Source organism: Periplaneta americana, chromosome 5 (assembly GCF_040183065.1).
Source record: "Periplaneta americana isolate PAMFEO1 chromosome 5, P.americana_PAMFEO1_priV1, whole genome shotgun sequence".
In the NCBI taxonomy this organism is placed as follows: domain Eukaryota; kingdom Metazoa; phylum Arthropoda; class Insecta; order Blattodea; family Blattidae; genus Periplaneta; species Periplaneta americana.
In genome coordinates this window covers 107,656,506-107,679,451 of record NC_091121.1, presented here as the reverse complement: position 1 = coordinate 107,679,451, position 22,946 = coordinate 107,656,506, and the positions used below count along the sequence as shown (strand labels likewise).

Below are 22,946 nucleotides of genomic sequence, written 5' to 3'. Positions count from 1 at the left end.
TGAATTTAATGTATTTAATATTGAACAAGTATACGCTGTTAAAATTTTATCATGAAAATCGTAATAAGTTTGTATTAGAGACACATAATTATGACACAAGACGAAATATTAATTCAACATTAATAGAACCTAAATGTCTTACATCTGCTGGTCTAAAGCACAGCATTAATTTTGGCCCTCGGTTGTACGATGCTTTAACTAAATTACACCCAGAACTTCTAACATGTAACCCACTAACATATAACAAGAAAATTATAAACGTGTTAATATCTTCAATTTGATTAAATAAATTTATAGCCTATGTGTATGAATTAATCAACCTATATTATATTTGTATTCTATAGAATTATAGACAGGTTTCCGTGTTATTCAGGTGTGAAGTTAAACTGGAATATTTTATCATCTGTATAAATGAAAAACAAAATGGCATGCCGCAAATTGTAAGAATTACAAAATATTCCGTTTAACAATCTTGACATTAAATCAGCTTCCTGTCACTTATTTAATTGGTGAATGATCTTGATGAAAATCTCATTTCCTGTATAAATTGTATCGTAACTCACACATTAAACACTATAAAGTTTATTAATTACACTAAATTTAATATCTAACACTATAATACTGTACTGTATATCACAGCACATTATTTAATTGGACTAGGAGCCTACAAGCCTTGAATTCTGGATTATCTAATTTCTTTGCCAGTTCAAGGGTTTTCTTTGCAGAATAGGTCCAGAAATTTGCACGATCTTTGAAAGGGCAAGAACAATCACTTCCACAACAGTTCATTTATTTCTATGTAACCAGTTGTTTTCTGTTTCCTTTCATGTCACCATTATTGACCGCAAGCCACTCACTCATCATACGACCTTTATTTTTGAAAGTGAAAGTATTTTTTGAGTTTTCAGTTCATAAATTTCAAATTATTTACCATACTCTTCGTTTCTCATTTTCCTCCATAACTTTTACTTCATCAATTAATGATAGTGCAGCATTTTTACGCAACTTTTTTTTATCACGAAATCACTACTTGTGTTCTACCCAGCTACGACAGTATACAGGAGTGAAGAATTGAACATCGTTGAAGGGACTCGTCTGCCTAGTCAATAGGGTAATAAAATTTATGACCACCAGGCCAACACACTCTCGCACTCTCAAAAATTTTACAAAGAAAACTTGTTTTTATCTTACTGACCTACGTATTTCGTACATTCCTTGAAAGCACATACTGTTTCAAAATATAGTTTACATTAAAGTAGTGTGTCCAAAATATTATTTCCGTTTTGAACAGTAGCAGAGAGTTTCCGTTTCCGCGTTGGACAGTTTCCGTTTTATTCAGGAAAAATTACACATAATACATATGCATTTCGCAGGGACCAATAAATTGTTCCGAAATGGACAGGATTCCGGATTATTCAGGTTCCGATCTGAACAGGTTTCACTGTACTACTGCATCTCCTTTTTTATATTGATTGTATTATTTTATTTCTATTTGTCTTGTTTGTTTGTAATTATATTCTTTATTCTGTAGGCCTATAGTTAAATTTAAATTTAATACGATTCGCAGACTTTTAGCTTTCCTTATAGCTACATATGTAGGAACGGAATATGTAATTACATACAATCCGGGCTCTAGTCATAACAATATAAAAAAGTGTTTTGATTAATTTAACCATCTTTGCCCACATTTGTGTAAAGATCGAGTAATGGTTTTTTTAGTACTTTCGTTTGAGCGAAGAAAAATGTTTAAAACTTTATCTGTTATTAGCATCTGAAATAATGAAGGGAAACATCACATTTCGAAGGCCAATCAGCACAGAAGCGCGATTAGCACTGTTAAAATTAACTTTTCATCACCCATTTTAAGAATAGTCTGTCTGGACAACGCACCAGCACATGTTGAGTGGGAAATTACTGAGAACAGCCAACACACTTTTTTCCGAAGACCAGCGAAGACATACGAATGCTGACGATCGTCATCAGCCGTCTCGGAAATTCCGCTAGGGTCGTGTCGCGAGATGATGATGATGATGATGATGATGATGATGATGATGATGATATAGGAATAATAATAAACTTTTCATGATGCGCCCGATACTATTTTATTTACGGCTACACCCCTGGATGTGGGTGGAATAGAAGTGGAAAGAAAATTAATGTAATCTGGAGAGAGAGAGAGAGAGAGAGAGAGAGAGAGAGAGACGGTGGAGGGGAGATGGAAAGGGAGAGAGGGAGGAAAAAAGAGAGAGAGAGTGTGTGCGTGCGTGCGCGCGCGTTTGCGTATGCTTTTTAAATATGATTACCAGATTTCCTGTATTTTACCCATATTTTCTCTTCAGTCTCACGTAATTCGATCATGTTTTCTCCCGTATTTCATCGAGATTCATTCATTCCAATATGAATATGAATATTTATTGTCGACAGCTGTTACATCATCTACATGTAGTGATGGCCCTTACATTTCTGTATATGGTGTCATCACCACACTTATTTAAATTTACATTACTGTCGTTTTAACACTTCGTTTGTATTTCTCCTATTACATTTGTATCCTCTTCCCCCTAGTTTTTCAACTTTAACTCCTACTGTTATCACAGATTCTGTACCCATACCCCTTAACCTCTAAACCAACCATGGGGAAAAATGGCTCCGAAGGGCCACTACACTGAAAGCCTCCTTACCTCACTCCACCGACCGTCCCCTCCACCGACCATCTCCTCCGCCTGGTGCTTCGTAAAGATACGCTTCATTCAGTGGCGGTATGGCTTCGATCTCGGTACGTCAGTTTCAGGAAGAGTGGCAGAAAGAAATTTTTGTTACTTACAAAAAGAAGAAAGTCTGCTGCTTAATATGTGGGTTTAAAATTGCGCATATAAAACGATTCATATTAAACGCCAGTTTGATCGGAAGCATAAAGCGGACTTCGGTGATCTTACAAGTATTTATTTACAATTTTAAAAGCTATTTTCATAATATTTGTGGAAAGATACAAAACAAGATATGTTTATGGTATTTTCGAGGTTTAGTTACTTATTATTTTATTAAGTGTCTGGAACTGAACTTACTTATTTAAAACTTAGAGTGCATATTAGGCCTACTTGATGCGCTCTTTTTCCAAGAAAGATTTTCAGAAGTAACTGCAATGGACAATGAGATGTGTCTGTTCAATATCAATTTGTATTTTTTTGTTACCCAAGCAATAGAGCCACTATAGAGATGCAAACGAGCACGCCAGTAAAGTGTTTAAAAAAATGGATTAGATCTCTTTAAATACCTGCCAGAGGAGCAATTCCTAATCTGAGCGTATTGTATCTAACTTATTGTTGTGAGCAGCTTTTTCCCAAAATGAATATGACCAAAAGTATCTCCAGGTCTAGGATCACAGACATGCATTTAATTTCAGTATTGAGTTGTTCTACTTTAGAGCCAAATATATCCTTTTTAGTTAATAACAAGAAACTCCGAAAGCCATCAACAAGAAAGAAATGAAAAGTAGCAGTATAGGCCTACATAAGTGTTTCGTTTAATTCATATGTCATTTATTTTGTTTAAAGTTAAATGATAATGGAGTTTAGTTACTTTCTTTAGTGTTTTTACAAAGAAACAAATTATGTTGATCATTATATTGTGTTTAATATGTTTTCAAGTTAAATGACAATGGCGCTTAATTACTTTCTTTATTGGTATAAAACAATTTATTATGTTGCTCATTATATTTTTTTTAATATATTGTACAGTTAAATGACAATGGAGCTTTGTTCTTTTCTTTCTTGTTTTTAAAAATAAAAATAAAAATTATTTATGTCGATCACAAGGCAGTTCAAGAATTTCTCGTGCACATGATAAAGGAATGGTTATACAATTGAAGAATATATAATTTGCCTAATCACAGTAGGTGGCTGTAATAATTATTGTATGACACATGTACTTCATATAAACAAAAGACTATAAAGATTTTGAAACAAGAAATAACAGCGGAGAAATTACTGATGCGCAAGTTGTGTCGAATCCACCACTGTAGTTGACTTAGCAAAACAACTGCGTTACCCCTCGCCTGCCAATCAAACGAATGTGGGGTGAGTAGGAAACGTTCCCTCCCTACTTTGCTGATAGTCCCCATAGCTGCTCTAAACCAATGATCGTCAGCACTCGCTGAAATGAATAACGGGAACCAGTATATCGTAATATGCCCCGTCGTTCAGCAAGAAGAGGGCGAGAGCATACCCATCAGCAGCCACGGATGCACCATAGTGCAGTCTCATATCCGCGGGTAAGAAACGCTAGCTCGAGGGTGCACTGGGCTGATAGAGCTGCTCTAAACCTTATTTACACTCTACTCTCTAATCTTCGTTCTAATACTATTCTATACTTTCTACTTTATACAATTTATTTGCCTACTACTTTCTATCATTTCTGTTGAGTAGGCTATCTATTTACTAATTTTCCTATTGTAATTATTTATTTTAAGGGAAGAGGATGGTATTTTTTGGTGAAAAATGAGTAAATTTTCAAAAAACAACTTTTTTTCCTTAAAATACTCTGTGATATGTATAGAATACATTGTATAATATTTTGTGGGTATTTGTGCCCTTATCGGTTGTTGAGACGCCATGTTTAAACTTCCTGCGCTCTGGATTTTTAAATCACACCGCCCTTTGTTTGTTGTTTCCGGAACTTCATTTTTTTTTCAAAACCAAATTTTTCTTTAAAATACTCTGTGATGTGTGTGGAATACATTGTATAACATTTTGTATCTGTGCCCTTATTGGATGTTGAGACGCCATTTTTAAAGTTCCTGCGCTCTGGATTATTAAATCACACCCCCCTTTGATTGCCGTTTCTGGAACTTTATTTTTTTTTGCTACATTGCCAGACAAAAATCTATATAATTTTTTAACTATTAAAGATATATGAATGAAACTTAGAATACACATTCTCTAGACTACTAGGAAACTTTTCTCTGTAACGGAATTTCCCTAATTGGTTTCATTTTAAAAAAGTCTCTCTGTTTGCAAGAAAGAAAATAAAAAAATGTTATTAAATTTTAATTGTTTATTTTACAAATCTAGGAACTAATATCAAAATTATGTTACAGACAGTTTGTACAGCGTGCTTTTACAAATAAATTGTAACAAACTGTTTGAATTTATCTTTAAAAATGGCTTAGATATATCGAGTTTAGTAAAATCCTGCATTGGGTACATTTTTTTTTTTTTCAAATCTGGCTCCCAAATAATTTTTTCTAAATATTTATATTTGGTTGAGTTGCTATAGCCATGAGCTCTCTACATACAAAAAATTAATATTTGACACCAAATAGGAAAAAAGTTTAAAAAATTACTATCCTCTCCCCTTAACATCCACTTTAATTGCATTATCTATCCTAAGCTTTTACCTATTTTATTGATTTTCTTATAACCCCGTTCATCTTTATACTTCATCACTTATCCACTATCATTCCCTCCTTGCCTACTGTTATACTGTATACTTACATTACTTACATACTCGTATTTTAGTTCCTTGTTTCCATATCCGTCTCTTATGATGCTGTGAAAGTTGTTCTAATTAAATATAATTATTTAAGTGACAAATTCTCATTAATTTTCGACCCGTTTTGTAAAGGAGTTTTCAATATTTAAGTTTCTGAATAAATACAAGCAAGACGTAGTGGTAAGTATTAATATGCTATGAGATTTATTTTATTGCGATTTTTTGTGTATAAGCCATTACGCCTATAATAAATTTGTCTTGCTTCAAGAACATTGAAATCGGTTAACAGAAGTTCCGACGAGTACCTAATCAAGAGATTCATTAAGACGTATTATTATTTTCTGAACATGTCGAAAATTTCATGTTGGGAAGATTCTGGCAGCCATTTAAAAAATCTCCCGTATTTTCAATATGAAAACCTGACAACCCTATTTTTAACACCTTAAATATAAAATTGCATACTTTTTCTAATGAAATAATTAGTAGGCCAGTCGGTCTATCTAAGTATATAATAAAATTGTTGTAAATGCAATAACTTATATACTGTATATTTATGTTTAATATTAAGACCTAATAGCGATATTATTCTTTTTTTCATTGCAGGATCCAATAACAATTATTTGACTCACTGCAATGGTTAACGTATCGGGAGAGACGGCTACAGAGTACGAACAGCACAGTAGTAGGACTGTTGTAACCACTATGACTTCTGTTCAGAAGTTCACCAAAGAGCATGGTTCTAATGGCTTCATCACAGCAGATAAAGTACTTGATAGCGTTAACAATGCACAATCAAATGTCCCAAAGCCGACTGCTGTAAGAACAATGGAAGTGACAAATGGCTTCTCAAACTCTGAGTCAGATGTCAATGAGGCTGAAGTCCTGTCGCTAACATCTGTAGATGAAAGTGATTTTCTTAATGGTAAGTAACCGGTATTCGTTCTTGGGAGTCTTCCCAACATTATAAATAAGAAATATAAAAGAATTCGATGTAAAATATTGTTAGGAGCTATTTTTGGCACTAACTACGATACTTGCGAAATTTTTCACAAATACTTTATTTGCTACATTTACCCTTCCTGATACTGTACCTAAATATACCATATTTAACCAAAGAAACACTCTTTGCTCAGCAGTAGCTTTTTATTCGCCACAAAGAGATGGCAAGGGATGTTGCCATGGGAAACCCTTGGTGTCTTCAAATGTCGTATGTCCGTTGTTGTTTTAATACCACTATAATTCATTAAAATTAATTAATCTGTGTTTATGTACAGTTTCCCTGGAAAAGGATGAGACGATTGAATATTCCTAAGTCTCAGATGTAAGACACTGCGCATGATCGGAGACCAGAGCACCGATACACAAGATAACGAATATTGAGTTACTTAAATTCAGGCTATTTGGTTTGTTACTAGCATCGTTCCGAAATTCAATTAAAAAACTGCAAAAAATATGATAATATTACGTAAATAAAAGATAAATATATACATAAATCGTGTAGTTAAATCGACAATGGACCTTCATGACTAGATCGACACTCCACACAGAAAGGAAAACTTTCATGTCATTTCCATAGCTCAGACGGTAAGACTTCTGCGTGTTGTGTAGAAGAGTGCGAGTTCGATTCTTAGTCTACACAACAATTTTTTTTTGTCTAAATAACGTTGAAATAGCTAAGTCACGTTGAAATATAGTTTTACAAAGTCCTGAGATTAAGTGTTAATGATCGCAAACAATACAAAATTACAAGTTATAATATTATAAACGTTAATCTAATGAATGCATTTATACACACACATATATACAATGTAAATGCATATATATTAAAAACTAACAATTAAAATGAAATTAAAAAAATATATAATAATAGACAAACTTTTACAAAGGTTTAGAGTCCTTAGGCTATGTCATTTGTTGAATAATTATTACAATAATTTATTAATAACTTTCCCATATGTGTAAGAAATGCACTCGTAAACAACAATTTTTGTTAAAAGTATGGCTTTGGATTATTTCATTCTCACCCCTGCAGTTAATTTTAACTATTTTATCTACGTGTTTGCATTCAATTTTATTCATGTTATGATTGAATGTATAAGTAATGTTGCAGTTATTGACTAATTACATATATTAATAATAATTATTAAATACATCTGTTAAGTAACCAATTGCAGTATCTTTTGCAAAATCTTGAATGTTTAAGTTGTCAATAATATTTCTGTACTATATACTATAATACGTTAAAAGAATTTGCAATAGATTTGGGATCCTCTACTTTATAATCATTGGTTTTAATGAAAAAATATTTTCTTTCTTAGGATATCTACAAGTTTAAATTTAATAATATTACGAATAGGTTTAATTGCATTATCTGAATTTTGTACTTTTCTACTCAAATATATTCTATTTCCCTCTTTCATAATTTTTGATAAATTACACTGTACTTCTTGCAGTATTTCAGAACATGAAGATCATTACATTGCAACTCATTACATATACACTCTTCTTTTTAATACATGAGATTTTTAAGTCCCTGCGTTATCTACATGTTTTAACTTCTGAATTTTTTCACAACATTGAGTGGAGAACATCCACTGAAGTGATTATGAAATTAAGTGAAAAATTCAATATATTTACTCTTAATATCAGTAGTACCAGTATCATATATGTTTTTCCAAGATTCATTTTGTAGACATAAATGTAAATAATCACTAGATACAGCAATTACGATCCTTTCTTAGTTTTTAAATTAATATTTTGAAATTGTTCAGTGACATTGGAAACACATAGGATTTGTTTATCATGGTCAGACAAGCCATTGATTACAGGTTCTGTCGAATAGGAATTCAGTCTAATTCTGTGTACAAAACGTTTATCAATGGCTGTGTTACTTCAGCTTGTATGCTATGGGAAAATGACCCTACGAATAAGGTTTCCAGTTTCAAGGAGTGAATTTAATTTACTTTTACGGAAAAGTTCCGAGAGATAATCTAAGTTTATGTCACTACAGATCACAAATTCCATATGAGATTTCTGAAGTCTTTTCTTTACAAATTCAATGTTGGCTATAAATATTAATAAATAATGTAAGAAATATGAATGATTGTAGTTATAAGTCTGATTTACATTATAAAAAGCAAGAAGTTACATTCCTCGGCAAGATTCGAACTTTCGATGTTTGGTTTTGTCGTCCAACGCACAACCACGGACCTATTCAATGCTTATGTTAATAACATACAATTTAGCTGTAGCAATGTGGTGTCATAACTTGGGGTTTGTTTATTTAATGTAATTAGATTTAATTTGATTAGTTTCGCAACAATTGGACTTCCTGTTATATCCTGTTATTTAGATATTTAATTTAGGGTTGATTTATTAACTCTTACTATGCAAGATGCCTCTTTTTTCAATAATTCTATATCATGTTAAATAGTCATTGTCTACACTATAGTATTATCGTCATCTCTCATTTCTCATCGTAATGGCGAACCGACGTGACATGAGACAGCGAGTTATAGCTCTAGTTGAGGCTGGATATGGGGCTAGATCTGTTGGCCGTTTTGTCGGTGTTCCTGGAAGTACAGCCGCGAGATGGGTTCATCGTTACCAAAATTTTGGGGAGGTCGAAAATCGCCCTATTCCTGGGCGTCCGCGGATTTCTTCATTGGAAGAGGATGCTCTTTTATACGAGACAGTTCGACAGGACCCCTTTCTGACTGCTAACGAAATAAGAGCAGCATTTAACTTTCCCGGCTCTTCACAGACTGTGATCAGCAGGTTGAGGAACCGCGGTATTAGGAGCCGGAGGGCTGCGCAAATGGAAATATTGGGGGAAGCACAAGCTGTCGACCGTCTTGCCTTCGCTACCAATCGAGTGGATTTCGATTGGAGAAATGTAATTTTCTCCGACGAAACAACCATCTCGAGTGATTACGAAGGTCCTGTCCGTGTCTATCGTGAGGATGGTCTGCGACATGATCAGCGCTATGTGCACCGACGTGAAAGATCGGGGCGCTTTAGCATATCGTGTTGGGTGTGGATGTCTTACGATGGACCTGGCGTTATAGAACGCATCGATGGCCGGTTTAATGCGGAAACTTACGAGCACATTCTGGAAAATATATTCCTTCCCTCCGCCCGAGAACGTTTTCCCGAAGGAACATTGCTGTTCCAGCAGGATAACCATCCCGTGCACTATGCTGCAAGCATTCAAACATGGTTTCAAAGGAGACCCGAGATCGAAATCATTAATTGGCCTCCGAAGTCACCTGATTTGAATGTCATCGAAAATTTATGGGCGGAATTGAAAAAGAGAAGGATAGCCACCTATGCCCACCGACGCCATCGAAATCGAGACGAATTGTGGGATCAAGTTGTTGACACCTGGGAAGATCTCGCCGGGGATCAGAACTTATTCCACAATCTCGTGGCATCCATGCCGGATCGACTTAGAGCTGTAATAGAAGCTGATGGCATGTGGACAAGATTTTAAGTTAACAGGTCTCTTTTTGTTTCTTATGATTTTTGTTTGAGGAAGAATACTTTCAACTTCCAAGTAAGATTTATTTTTTTTGACGAGGTTCAGCCCACTTGTAAGACCCAGAAATTGGGCATAAATTATTCCATATTTTTCGACAAAGTAGACAATCGAGGAACTCTGAACAAATTAATTACATCTCAATAAAAAAAAGTTTCACCTGGGATCGAACACGAGACGTTTCGGTTATACAATGGAACCGGCACGCTACTATATGAGCTACCGAGACAAGACAGTGATAGCAGCAGTCCAGAATGTAGATCCCTTAGCAGGCATTTGCCATTCGGTACAGTGAAGCATTGATATTTTGGGACTCGAGCTATGTTGTGAAATCCTGGCCTTAAATGGCAGTCTTCTTCGTGATCCTTATTCTGGTCCTTGTCCTTGTTGTGGTCCTTGTAACAATCCTTGTACTATCTGTCATGTTATGTATCCCTACGTCGATATCGAGTGAACCGCGCTGTAGAACTTTAACTTCCGACGACCAAGAATCGTCTCATTCTTTTTCAGGGTAACTGTACATTCACGTTTTTTGTACATTTTATTTCTACCATTTATAACGAACTTTTCTTTAAACGACTGAAGAATTTATACGGCCTTTCTTTGTATTTTCCAATCAAGTCAAACTATATTTTTCAAAGCAAAGTCAAAAGACAAAGCAATAGCATTTGTGGAGATGCATAAATTCTACAATTTGGAATTTCTCGTTAGAAATCTTTCCTTCTCCACTCTGTCCTAGAGTAGTGATCGACAGAATTTTTGTCATCACACTTCTCTAGCTGAAGAGACGAATTGAAGCCGAAACAGAGAAACGCAAAACAACAAATAATAGAGTTTACATTCTTAAAATACAAGTTTGTGTTTTCACGGATCTTTGCCAAAGGTTTAATCCTTTGATTGCATTTGATATTATCCTTTGCAATCTTTGGATTTTCCAAAGACTTTGGCCTGTAATGCACAAAATGGGAAGATATTCTCTGGTTTTGAACTATTCGGTTCTCATCAACACGATGAAGACTACTCTAGGACAGAGTGGAGAAGGAAAAATCTCTAACGAAAAAAAAAAAGTCTAACGAGAAATTCCAAATTGTAGAATTAGGCCTATAAACGATCTTGTTCTGAAGAATGAATTCAGAACTCTAACCATATTATGACATTCTGGCAAATAGCAATTAGGTTTGAATTTAAAAATGCTTGGGTTTAAAGGGAGAAGATGGTGAAATTTGACCATTTTTCCTAATTGGTACATATTTTCCATTTGTTTTACGTAGAAATATCATTGCTGTAACAACTTAAATTTTATATTAGGTTTAGAAAAACATTGGGGGACCAACATTTTGAAAAAAGGAATACCAAGATAAAGTCATTCATTAATATCACTTTTAATGTATGCTCGCTTAGGTAGTGGATCGTTCCTTTCCATATTTATAATCATTGCTTTCTTTTTTCCTTATTTCTTTCACCTTGTGACAGATAAAACAAATGTGCGCCTTTTTCAGTTCTCTGTAAACATTTCGGAGCAAAACAGCATGATATTTTTTCGCACTTACATTACATTCATTCCGTGCATATCGGACTCTGATGCACGCCACTGCTCTGATGCGCGCATACATGTAGCGAACCTAGCTGCTGGAGACTACAACTACAATAGCAGACAACTTGGATAGCGTTGTTTAGTCAACTGTCCAAAGACAGGTCTGAAACTCACAAGTGATATCAGAAAGGTATAACTTATAAGGCAACTAGGCCAGGAGATAATGGAGTAGAGTGGCCAATTCCTTTCCTCATCCTTTGCATACATTGCCGATTAGCTACATATTACACTACTTGGATAGCGTATTAACATTTAAAATTTGCCAACTTTAAAAAAAATGCGGCTATTTTAAGTATGAGATGGCAAAAGGACCTATTGTACTGCACTGAATTGTTCAGACAATAAAGGAAGCAGCCCCAAATAAAGTTTCTTTAAATTTTCAAAGGAACTAGAGAGGCAAGTACGAAATCTTATGAATACGATTTCGCTTACCGGTATACAAAAGCTCTGGCATTTATGATTTGCATTTTGCAGATCTTATATTCTCTCATATAATAAGCTAATTGCTGTTTCATTTTAAATGTAAGCGATGGGTTGTAAATTGACTCGTGGGAAGACATTCTGAAGAAAGATGCAACTTATTTAAGTAATAATTGCAGGTTATGCGCAACTCAGTTGCATTATATTGTTTTTGCCTTTCATATCACCATTTCTGATTGAATAAAAATCATTCATCTATTCCAACGTTCTCTTTTCAACATTTGCTGTCATAGTTAAATGAAAGTGTAGACAGGTATAGACACAGAGAAGGAAATTAAACTAGTTGGAAGCAGTGCTGTAGTTGGAAACAAATTTTATAGGATACTGTTGAAATGTCCTTGGTCAGACTAGACTCTGTATAGACTCATATTGCACTTCTTTTCCAAAGTTACTTCTTCATGCAGTCGCCTCTGCAGACCTCCTTCCAGATCGCAGTCACATTTGCATATAAAGCAAGAAATTAAACGCTGACACTGGTGGCCCAGAACTCTTTCGGAACAAAAGTTTAGGAACTATTTTACTGGAAGAGTATTCCTTTTCTTAGTGCAGATATCGTTCATTACAGTAATGCTCATTCATATTCTTTGGTTGAAATTGGAATAGAATCTATAATATGTAACTGGACTCAAGATTCATGAACGCACGAAAATTCCCTCCCCTAGCAAATTAAGCCTGAGCGAGTTGTAAAATTAGTGAATCAGTGCAACAGAATTCTTGAGGCGTCACATCATAAAATTTGTGTTATGCGAAAGACATCTACACAAGTTTTGAAATTAGCGAATCAGTGTAGCAGATTTCTTGAGGCACCATGCTATAAAGTTAGTTTTAATTATTACTTATATTAGTAGAGTCAGAAAGTACCGGAACTTCGGATGGCAACGCCATGCTCTATAGGCAACTTCTCTGCCTTGTCCTTGTAGTATGTGGCCTACTCTCCAGGCGTATAGACTCAGTGCGAACATGTGTAGATACCTTTTTTGCAGATGGCATATAACCATTTACACAACACCGCCTTCAAAGTATGCCCCCTGGGCAGTGACACACTTCTGCCAGAGTCCATACCACTTTTCTAAACATTCCTGCAGCCCATCTTTGGTCACTTCCCACAGAGTGCTTGTCGCATGAATTTTCACCTCTTCGGCTGCCGCAAACTTCCGTCCCTTGAATGGGAATTTGACCTTTGGAAATTAATAGAAATCTGCTGGAACAAGATCTGGAGAATATGGTGGCTGTGGATGACAGGTATTTTGTATTGTGCGAGGAATTCGCTCGTCAAGAGCGACTTACGTGCTGGGGCATTGTCATGATGGAGAACCCAATTCTGTCCTTGCCACAAGTTGGGTCTCCGTCGAACTGCATCACAAAGGCGCCGAAGAATTGCAACATACGCCTCCTTACTGACAGTTCGACCATCAGGAATAAACTCGAAATGTACGAGACCCTGGATATCGAAGAACACTTCAAGCATTCTTTCCCCTTTGATCAGTCAGCACAGGATCTCTTTTGCCGTGGTGAGCCGGGAGAGTCAGAAAGTACCGGAACTTCGGGTGGCAACGCCATGCTCTATAGGCAACTTCTCTGCCTTGTCAGTATGATATGTGACTTACTCTCCAGGCGTGTAAACTCAGTGCGGCTGCGCGTGAGAATAGGGAAGACTAACGTAGCCGGAAACCAGTCGAAATACAATGCAGCTCTCAGCTGCTTTTAGTGAAGACGTGTAGGTATATGTGGTAAAATGAGCTTGAAAGAGCAGATAGGTAACATTAAATTTTGTGTTAAACTCTGTAAAACATTTACTGAGACTTTGGCACTCATGTGCCAAGCGTATGGACAAGAAGCAATGTCTCGGACCCGAGTGTATGAGTGGCACAAGCGCTTCACAAGTGGCCGTCTTTCAACAGATGATGATCCACGTTCAGGAAGACCCAGATCGGCAAGAACGGAAGAAATGATAGCTCGAGTTGCACAAAAAATCAGACGAGACCACAGACAGTCAATAGATGATGTGGCTACTTTGTTAGGCATTTCGTATGGTTGTGTGCAGTCCATTCTCCAGAATGATTTGAAAATGCAACGTGTGTGTGAGCACGTTGTTTCAAGAAGCCTAACAGATGAGCAGCGGGAAGAGCGGCAACTGGTTAGTGGAGACCTGCTTGACAGGGTGGATCCAACTCTCTTGCACAGAGTGATCACAGGTGACGAGACATGGTGTTTCCTTTACGACCCGCAGCCAAAGCGGCAGTCTTCAATGTGGAAATCTCCCGGCTCACCACAGCAAAGAGATTCTGTGCCAACCAATCAAAGGGGAAAGTAATGCTTGAAGTGTTCTTCGATATCCAGGGTCTCATACATTTCGAGTTTATTCCTGAGGATCGAACTGTAGTAAGGAGGCGTATGTTGCAATTCTTCGGCGTCTTTGTGATGCAGTTCGATGAAGAAGACCCAACTTGTGGCAAGGACATAATTGGGTTCTCAATCATGACAATACCCCAGCACATGGTCACTCTTGGTGAGCGAATTCCTTGCACAACACAAGATATGTAGAATTACCACGGCGGTATGCAAGCTCGAAATTAACAAATCACAACTACTCCTGAAGTGCCAGACCATGGTTTTCGATAAAACGACGAAGGATATGAGATGCCAGCCGCTACTTTTATGCCAGATATCAAAATCAAAATGTTTTTCAAATAGCTAACATCCTCCATTTCAAAATACTGTATATTAAAGACCATTTATACATAATTAGACTTGAAAATATTTTAATTTTTTTCCGGTACGGTAACAGCGAGTTTTTTATTTTAGATGGTACGGTGTACCGGCCCGTACCAATCCAACTACAGCACTGGTTGGAAGTGGATGCAAGCAAATAAACTTCGATAACGAAATCTAACGTCACATTAGCCTCCTCTAATCTATATGTAAGCCTATTTGTTATTTCAGAGTAACCATTCCTAGTGCATGAAAACAATATGCATTATCAATGTCACGAATATTAACCATATTCGTTTACATACATTACATGGGGAAAAGTATTGGTATTAGTACCCTGCCACTTGGAGTCACTAGTGTCGCCAGGTTTCTGCTAGGCAGCAAGTTGGCATAGGGAATTTAACATAGAGTGTCCCTACAGTATGTATACGTATACTGAGGAATTACTTTATTTTACTTGGAAAATCTGCTTTACTGTTGTTTTTGTTTTTTTCAGGTCCCGACCAAGTTTTCCCAGCTAGTCAAGTATCTACATCTAAAGCAGATGGGCGAGTTAAGTTACGAATGGAAGAGACTGGTGTTGCTGCCAGAAAACCTCTATCTGTCCCTGGACTTCTAAAAAAAATAGCTCATGAATATCCGAATTCTCCAGCTCTTTGTTATAAGGAGGATGATAATCAATGGAAAACTATTACATACAAGTATGAACATTGACATTAAATTTACATCTTCATTCTAATGGGATAATTTTGTTAATTCATAATTCAAAACTTGTTGCATAGTGTGTAATCAAGTAGCTGTTACATGTGACTATATATTTTGGAGACTATAGAAATTAGAAGGCATCAGACAGCTCAGTCTGTGGCTATGGTCTGGAATGTCCCGGGTGGTGACAGAATCTTTCTTGTTGCCTCAGTTTCTCAAGTCCACTCACTCTTCTATCATATAGAGTACTGGATATTTGCTGGGGGTAGAAGTGGCTGGACTATGGTACCAACTACACTATCTCATTCTAATACCAAGGTCATCAGAGCATGGAGTTCTACCACATGCCCCTATGCGCCTTTAAAGTATGTAAAGGGAATACCTTTTACCTCTTAGGAATTATAAATATTGCTCCTTTTTTTATATTTCCTACTGAAAAATTATAATTTTAATAATATTTGCAAAACTGAAATTTTTAATAACTGAAAGTCTGTTGTCGTCAGTTACCTTTTAGATTTGGAATAATCTTTAATACAGTAACTTATTTACTAAAGCACGAAAGAAATATATAGAATCATAGCTTGGATATTAGAAAAAAGTACGGTAGCTGAGAACTTGGTACTGACTAGATAGAAACTTTGATATTATTATTATTATTATTATTATTATTATTATTATTATTATTATTATTATTATTATTGTTATTATTGTTATTATTATTGTTATTATTATTGTTATTATTATAAATAATCATAAAATCATGAAAGCCAAGCATAAGTATCAGTAGGTCACAATTTCTAGGCCTACATTCTTTCACTTTTATAATTTCTGAATGGACTGACACTTATAAGGCAACTGAATACTGATAGCTAAAAAATTCGCTTATTATTTTAAGAAAACAGCAGTAGGCCTACACAGTCAGAGGAAGACAAACACACAGACCGAATGCCAGAAATCACTTCTCTGATAAGAAGTATGCTAGAAATGTGTGCATCAATCAGAATCTCGAAATGTTATTTTTGCAGCATCACAGGGATTTCTCTATATACGAAGTAGTTACCAGTGGTGTGTATATTCTGGAATAACGACATGGGCTATCACCGACAAGAAAAACCAGATAGGCCTAATAAACTAACACGTAAATATAGCATTATTAAAAATTTGATTAAACAAGTCGTCTCTAAGACAACCAATACAATACGTATTTAACTATTAATACATTTCAATTTATCTGTTTTATCGAGACATAAATTCCTGCCGTCTTTCCTTGTGAGCAATTTTTGAGAGAACTCCCTAAGAGAATACAACAGTACAGCACTTCAAGTTCATTTTTCAAATATACAAGGTCAAAATATAAGCTTTAAGATTCTTTAAATTCAGAAAATACATCAATAGAAAAGTTTGCATCAGAACTGTCAAAATTCCTACATTTTAAAAACGCCACAAACTTCAAGTGTTTCTGAGATTGAAATATTAACTTAGTTTGTGAACCATAACGGTGTCCAAACTTCAAAAAAAAAATATTCTTGAATACATGACACGAATATCTTCATCATTACAGTTTTTCCTTTTAGACCTTGGCTCTTCTCCCTCTTTCAGATCATCAGTGATTACATTAAAATTCCTTTTATAGGAATTATTTTTCTCCTTCTGTTCACTTTGCACTTAATGATCAGAGTAGGCCTTCCACTCTCTATGATTAAAAGTTTGTCTTCGTGCTTAAGCTGGGAAAAGGGATTATCTAGTACTTCACTTTATGTAATTCAGATATTGAATATTTATTTAAGAAGAATATAACTCCATGCACTAATAAACAGAAATATTATAAATACATTGCCCGATTGCCACTATAACAAATATTAACTAGAAAACGAATCAACAATAGTCCAAATTTAATAAAGGCGGTTAAAATATTATATGAAGGATCGATATCGAAAATAAAAAATAGAAATAAAATAACAGAAGGTTTTCAAGTTACAGAAGGATTAAAACAAGGATGCAGTCTAACTCCAATGCTATTTAAAATATATCTATAAAGTAGGCCTACACTAAGAAACTGGAAACGAAAATTTCAGCAAATGGGAATACCAATCCACAACAATCATATGTATTCATTTAATTATGCAGATGACCAAGTAATACTTGCACAAGATCATGACGATATAGAATACATGACAAGAAATTTAAAAAAGGAATACGAACGTTGGGAATTAGCGATAAATATAAAGAAAACTAAATATTTATGTATTGGCGAGGAGATAGAACCATTGCAACTAGACAATGGAGAAATTATAGAACGGAATGTATATATTTAGGGATTAAAATAGATCAACTGGGGAAAAGTAATACAGAAATTGAACATAGAATTTCCGAAACAAAGAAAGCAATTAATGCTCTAAATTCTCTTTGGTGGAACAAACATATAACAAGAAACAGGAAACTGCAAATTTATAAAACAGTAATTCATAGTATTCTTACCTATGGCGCAGAAGTATAGCAAATTTCTGCAAGGGAACAAAATAAAATTTTGGCTACAGAAATGGATGTTTTAAGATGATCAGCAGGGAAATAAAGAAAAGAAAAAGTAAAAAAGAGACAGATAAAAGAAATTATGAAAGTAGAGGAAGAACCAGACATTATTGACGTTATAGAGAAGAAAAGACTACAATTGTATGGACATGTAAAGAGAATGACAGAGGAACGACTACCACAACAAATTATGGAATGGAACCGACAGAAAGAAGAAAAAGAGGTCGTCCAGCAAAGACGTGGATAGAAGGGGTATAGACTGCCATGACTTCCAGGAATTTGACACCAGAGCAGTGGATGGATAGGGAGGATTGGCGTTTGGTTTCCGGAAGACTGCGTCAGCAGTCATAAAACAAGAAGAAGAAGAAGAAGAAGAAGAAGAAGAAGAAGAAGCGTGTGCCTCTTCTTCTTCTTCTTCTTCTTCTTCTTCTTCTTCTTCAACGTTTGCAACTGTAGGCTTTACTTCCTCAAATCACAACAATAACACGTGGTCCATGGCTTCTGAATGGTTTGAGAATGGTTATAACCTGTATGGGGTAATGGTTTACGTTAATATTATGTTTATAGGTACATCCACACAATGTGTCGGATATATTTGATATCAAATTATTAAAATACATTATTGTTCATACTTCATTAAGCACTTTTGCTGAAAATTTTAAAAATATATTTCACATAATTATGTCATATTTCTCTGTAGTTTCACCGTCCTCAATCGTTCTGTACATTCGGATGGTTTGGAGGAGTTCAGGAGCAGTCAGGTTGAGGTCACGATTCGAGAAACTGAAGCCTTGACATATTATTCCCTGCTTTCTTCACTCCTGCCGCAGGAATCCTCCTATTGAGAGAGCCACGGTACAACCATCCAAGGCTTTCTTCTTGGAACTGAACATAATCTGCGATTTGTATTGCGCGCGAAATTTATAAAGTAGTTGCAGATGAAAACTGTATATAAAATTTTAAATTATAAATAATTTTGGTTTTCCCTTACTCTTCATTTGAATGTGAGCTTTAGTGATAGCCTTGATAGCCTACAATATATGCCACTGGAAGCTACATGGGAAAGAGAGAACTGTGAAGCCATTCTTACTTTGTGTACCGGTATATCTTTAGTATCTACATTACGTAAAATAGTTCTCTTAATTTCTGAACTATAGAAATTATAATTTTAAATTATTCATTTAAATAATTGATTGTATGCTTTCACTTACTCTAACGTTTCATATTCAGGGAATATGAAGAAAAAGTGAGAATCTGCGCAAAGGCATTTCTCAAGCTGGGACTCGAGAGATATCATTCCGTCTGCATCCTTGGTTTCAATTCACCAGAATGGTTCTTCTCTGATTTGGGTGCAATTTATGCTGGGTAAGTTACAGTGATGACAGTATAATAATTTGTTATAGTGATGATATTTAAAACATTTTAAAGTTTATGTAAATTCCTCCTGACATTAGGTACAGTACATAATTTTGTTATAGGGGCTTTGCAGCAGGAATATATACTACAAATTCAGCAGAAGCATGCCATTACTGTGCTTCAAAAAGCCGTGCTAATATCATTGTAGTAGAGGACAGTAAACAACTGAGTAAAATTATGGAAATAAAACATCGACTTCCTGAACTGAAGGCTATTGTGCAGTATCATGGCAAACCAGAAGTTGAAGGTGTTCTCAGTGTAAGTAAAGAATAATCAAATATCTGATAAACGTTCATTGAAGTGTCACTTGAATAGTTGAGAACTTTATAAAGACAATTAAAAAGATAACGGTAATGAAATGTCGTTATTTAAATCTTTCGGTAGCCTATTTCATGGAAATTACCCTATATATCATTTACGGAATCCATAGTCCCATAAAACATGGCAGTTCAGTAAAATGGTGGATTATGGTTATTTCACTGTTCAGTTCTATGAACTTTTATTTTCTTATTAGAGAAAATATCCTGACACTGTAAAAGATTTATGTCAACAATTTCTCGGAAACAAACGTTTTTAGCATTCCTGATTTTAAAAAAATGGTTTTGGAATACCGTCTCTCTGTGAATAACTATTTTTTTGTAAACTGTTTAACATATCTGGTTCTAATTCAGTACCTACAAGTCAATTTAACAGGGAATAAGGCGCATGAAATTTGATAAAATTTTAGAAAAAAATTTATAGATCTTTATATGAAATCAAAATACAAAATGGTTAGGTATAGAATTGCTCTGTTGTTCTAATTGAACCATTTTGATGGGATGATTAATGAGATGACATCGCCTATCAGTAATATGATATGTAACAAAGAAGCAATTGATTTAGATTCTTTGCATATAGGCCTAGATTTTCTATAAATCGTATTTATGTTAAAGGACATTGTTTGTCTTACCAATAGTGACTTTATTTTATTTTTTGTCATAGTTCCTCGCAATTGGCTCCAATGTCCAACACCTATAAGATAAAGAGAAATGAAATATGCGTAAGGCTGTATGTCCTCTGGTCCCTATGTTTCGGATACCGGTAACTTTATTATTACATACCTACAGAATTACTTCTGTTATTTGCGAATATTATACACTGTGTCAGAAAAATCGTAGTCCTCTGCCCAGGCAAGGACAGTTATTCACATCCTAAATAATGCTGATATTACTAGTTCTGCCATAGTTAGCGTGGGAGGATTAGGAAGGAAAGGTAAGGAGGAAAGCAACGAGTTAGTCTTTCTAACTCGTTGGAGGAAAGTCATTAGTCAGAATGCAAGAGACTTCCAGTACTACCATACCAACCACTTCGTAATTAGCTGCTTCACTTGTTACACCAACTGCACTGTAACTTTTCTGACACACTGTATACCTAGTTTATTACAAATGTAACTTTTCCATATACGAAATTGTGAGGTTTGTTAGTATAGCAGTAAATGCTACAATAATAATTCATGTTTTTTTATAATATGAAAATTGTGCGGGGGCTTCTGCTACCAATTTTATTCCCAGAGGTTTAAAATTTTTTCAGGATAGTGAGTACAGTTTTGATCGATTTATTGAAAAGAAGCTATTGCAGGCAATAAAGAAGAATGGACACTAGACAGTGTATTACTAAAATAATCATTATAAAGATCAAACTATTTAACAGATATTGTCCTTGTAAGCAAAAGATGAAAGATAGCTTAGCATAATTATCATTTAATGAAGCTCCAAAATGTTTGTCGTGTACAGTAAATCAGCTATCGTTCTTATTAACTTAATTTAGTATACCGGGTATTATACAATTTTGTTAATAATTCAGTCTTGTTGCAGTGGGAAGACCTAATGAAGATTGGACGTGAAGAATCGGACACAAAGCTCAATAGTGTACTGAAAACTATAGCTGTTAATGAATGCTGCACACTTGTATACACTGTAAGTACCATTTCTGTAATTTACAGACAAGTTTTGCATTGTGATGAATTTGAGGAGTTACAATAGGTAGCAAAATCCAGTTTCGAAAACCAGCCATGGATTACTTAAAGCTTTTGAATTTTAGAAGGTACCTATGTAAATTGTTCAGTTTCGGTTTATATATGTACGATACTGTCAATTTTTTTTAAGTAATTTTCAGGTAGTACAGCGATTACTATATTGTAGTATTTGACGCATCTGTTCTCGAACTAAGGTGATTGACTACAATTGGAACCATTTTCCTCTCTGGATGCAGATCGTTTTTTAGAATATAGTTAACCTTTATTTAATTTCATATATAATGGGTAATGGTATTAAATATAAATCTCACACAATTTGTCAACTTATTCTAATGAAATGTTAAAATGTAATCTTTTATTTAATGACGCTCGCATCTGCAGAGGTTATATCAGCGTTGCCAGATGTGCTGGAATTTTGTCCCTCAGAAGTTCTTTTACATGCCAGTAAATCTGTTGACATGAGCCTGTCGCATTTAAGCACACTTAAATGCCATCGACCTGGCCCGGGATCGAACCCGCAACCTTGTGCATAGAAGGCCAGCGCTATACCAACTCGCCAACCAGGACACTATTATTCTAATAAATGTAGACAGGATTTTCATACACTATGAAATCATAAAATATTCATACATGCGTTCAAGTACTATCAAAATGTCCAAACATGCACAATAAATTAAATGAAACATAAATATATACAGCATCAGCCACCATGGTTTAATGGCTAGAGCACTGGACTTATAATCCTGTACATCCGGCTTTGGTCCCTGCTGTACCCCCAATTTATAACTTATGTTGGGCAAGCTCATGGTCCAAGTGACATGGGTTTTCTCCAGAAACTGTGGCATCCCAACAAATCTCCATCATCTCGTCACAGGTGTAACATAGACCAGCCTTCTACGGTGCATTCTGGATGACGACTGTCAGTAAATTGGCCTACATAACTGGCTGCATATGGGTGAATGACGAACAGTCAAGTATATCCATCATTAGTTTTAAAAAATCCACTATCGTAATTTTTTTCTCACTCTATTTATGATTTGCTTTATTTTCTATTGGCACGATGCACAACTAATAACATCTCCAAATTTCTTCTGTCAGATTTGTACGTTTGTCTCCTAAAATGTTTTTAGTTATAAATTATCTTTTCACTTTATAGGGCATTCTTGGCGTAAACTTTAATGAAGATACTTGTGACAATATCAGGTCAAGCTAATTAATGCTACCACACAATCTTTTTATTACACAAAAAATTCGTATTATCACTTTTTCTCGTAGCTTTACTTTAGCAGCCACACCCAAAACCCCATGTACACAACTCGAAGAACTAACAAAATATTCATTGATTGTCAATGACTCCACAAGTAGTGTATGTTGGAAGTTCAGCAATGTAAATCAGTCTTGCTTCATATTTCTATTCTTGAATGCCACTTGTACGTTTTTAATACAGACTCTTTTATCTGTTGAAAAAC

General features: G+C 35.1%; 1 protein-coding gene across 1 annotated transcript in view; it reads left to right on the top strand.

Moving 5' to 3' along the window:
• Positions 1 to 22,946, top strand: part of LOC138700071 (very long-chain-fatty-acid--CoA ligase bubblegum-like) — a 174,316-nt gene that overhangs the window by 121,625 nt on the left and 29,745 nt on the right. The window contains exons 2-6 of the mRNA XM_069826383.1: positions 6,094 to 6,412; positions 15,310 to 15,514; positions 19,278 to 19,412; positions 19,526 to 19,721; positions 21,317 to 21,418. Coding sequence (XP_069682484.1) covers positions 6,124 to 6,412; positions 15,310 to 15,514; positions 19,278 to 19,412; positions 19,526 to 19,721; positions 21,317 to 21,418 — 927 coding nt within the window. The 5' untranslated portion in view covers positions 6,094 to 6,123. The remainder of the gene's footprint in view (positions 1 to 6,093; positions 6,413 to 15,309; positions 15,515 to 19,277; positions 19,413 to 19,525; positions 19,722 to 21,316; positions 21,419 to 22,946) is intronic.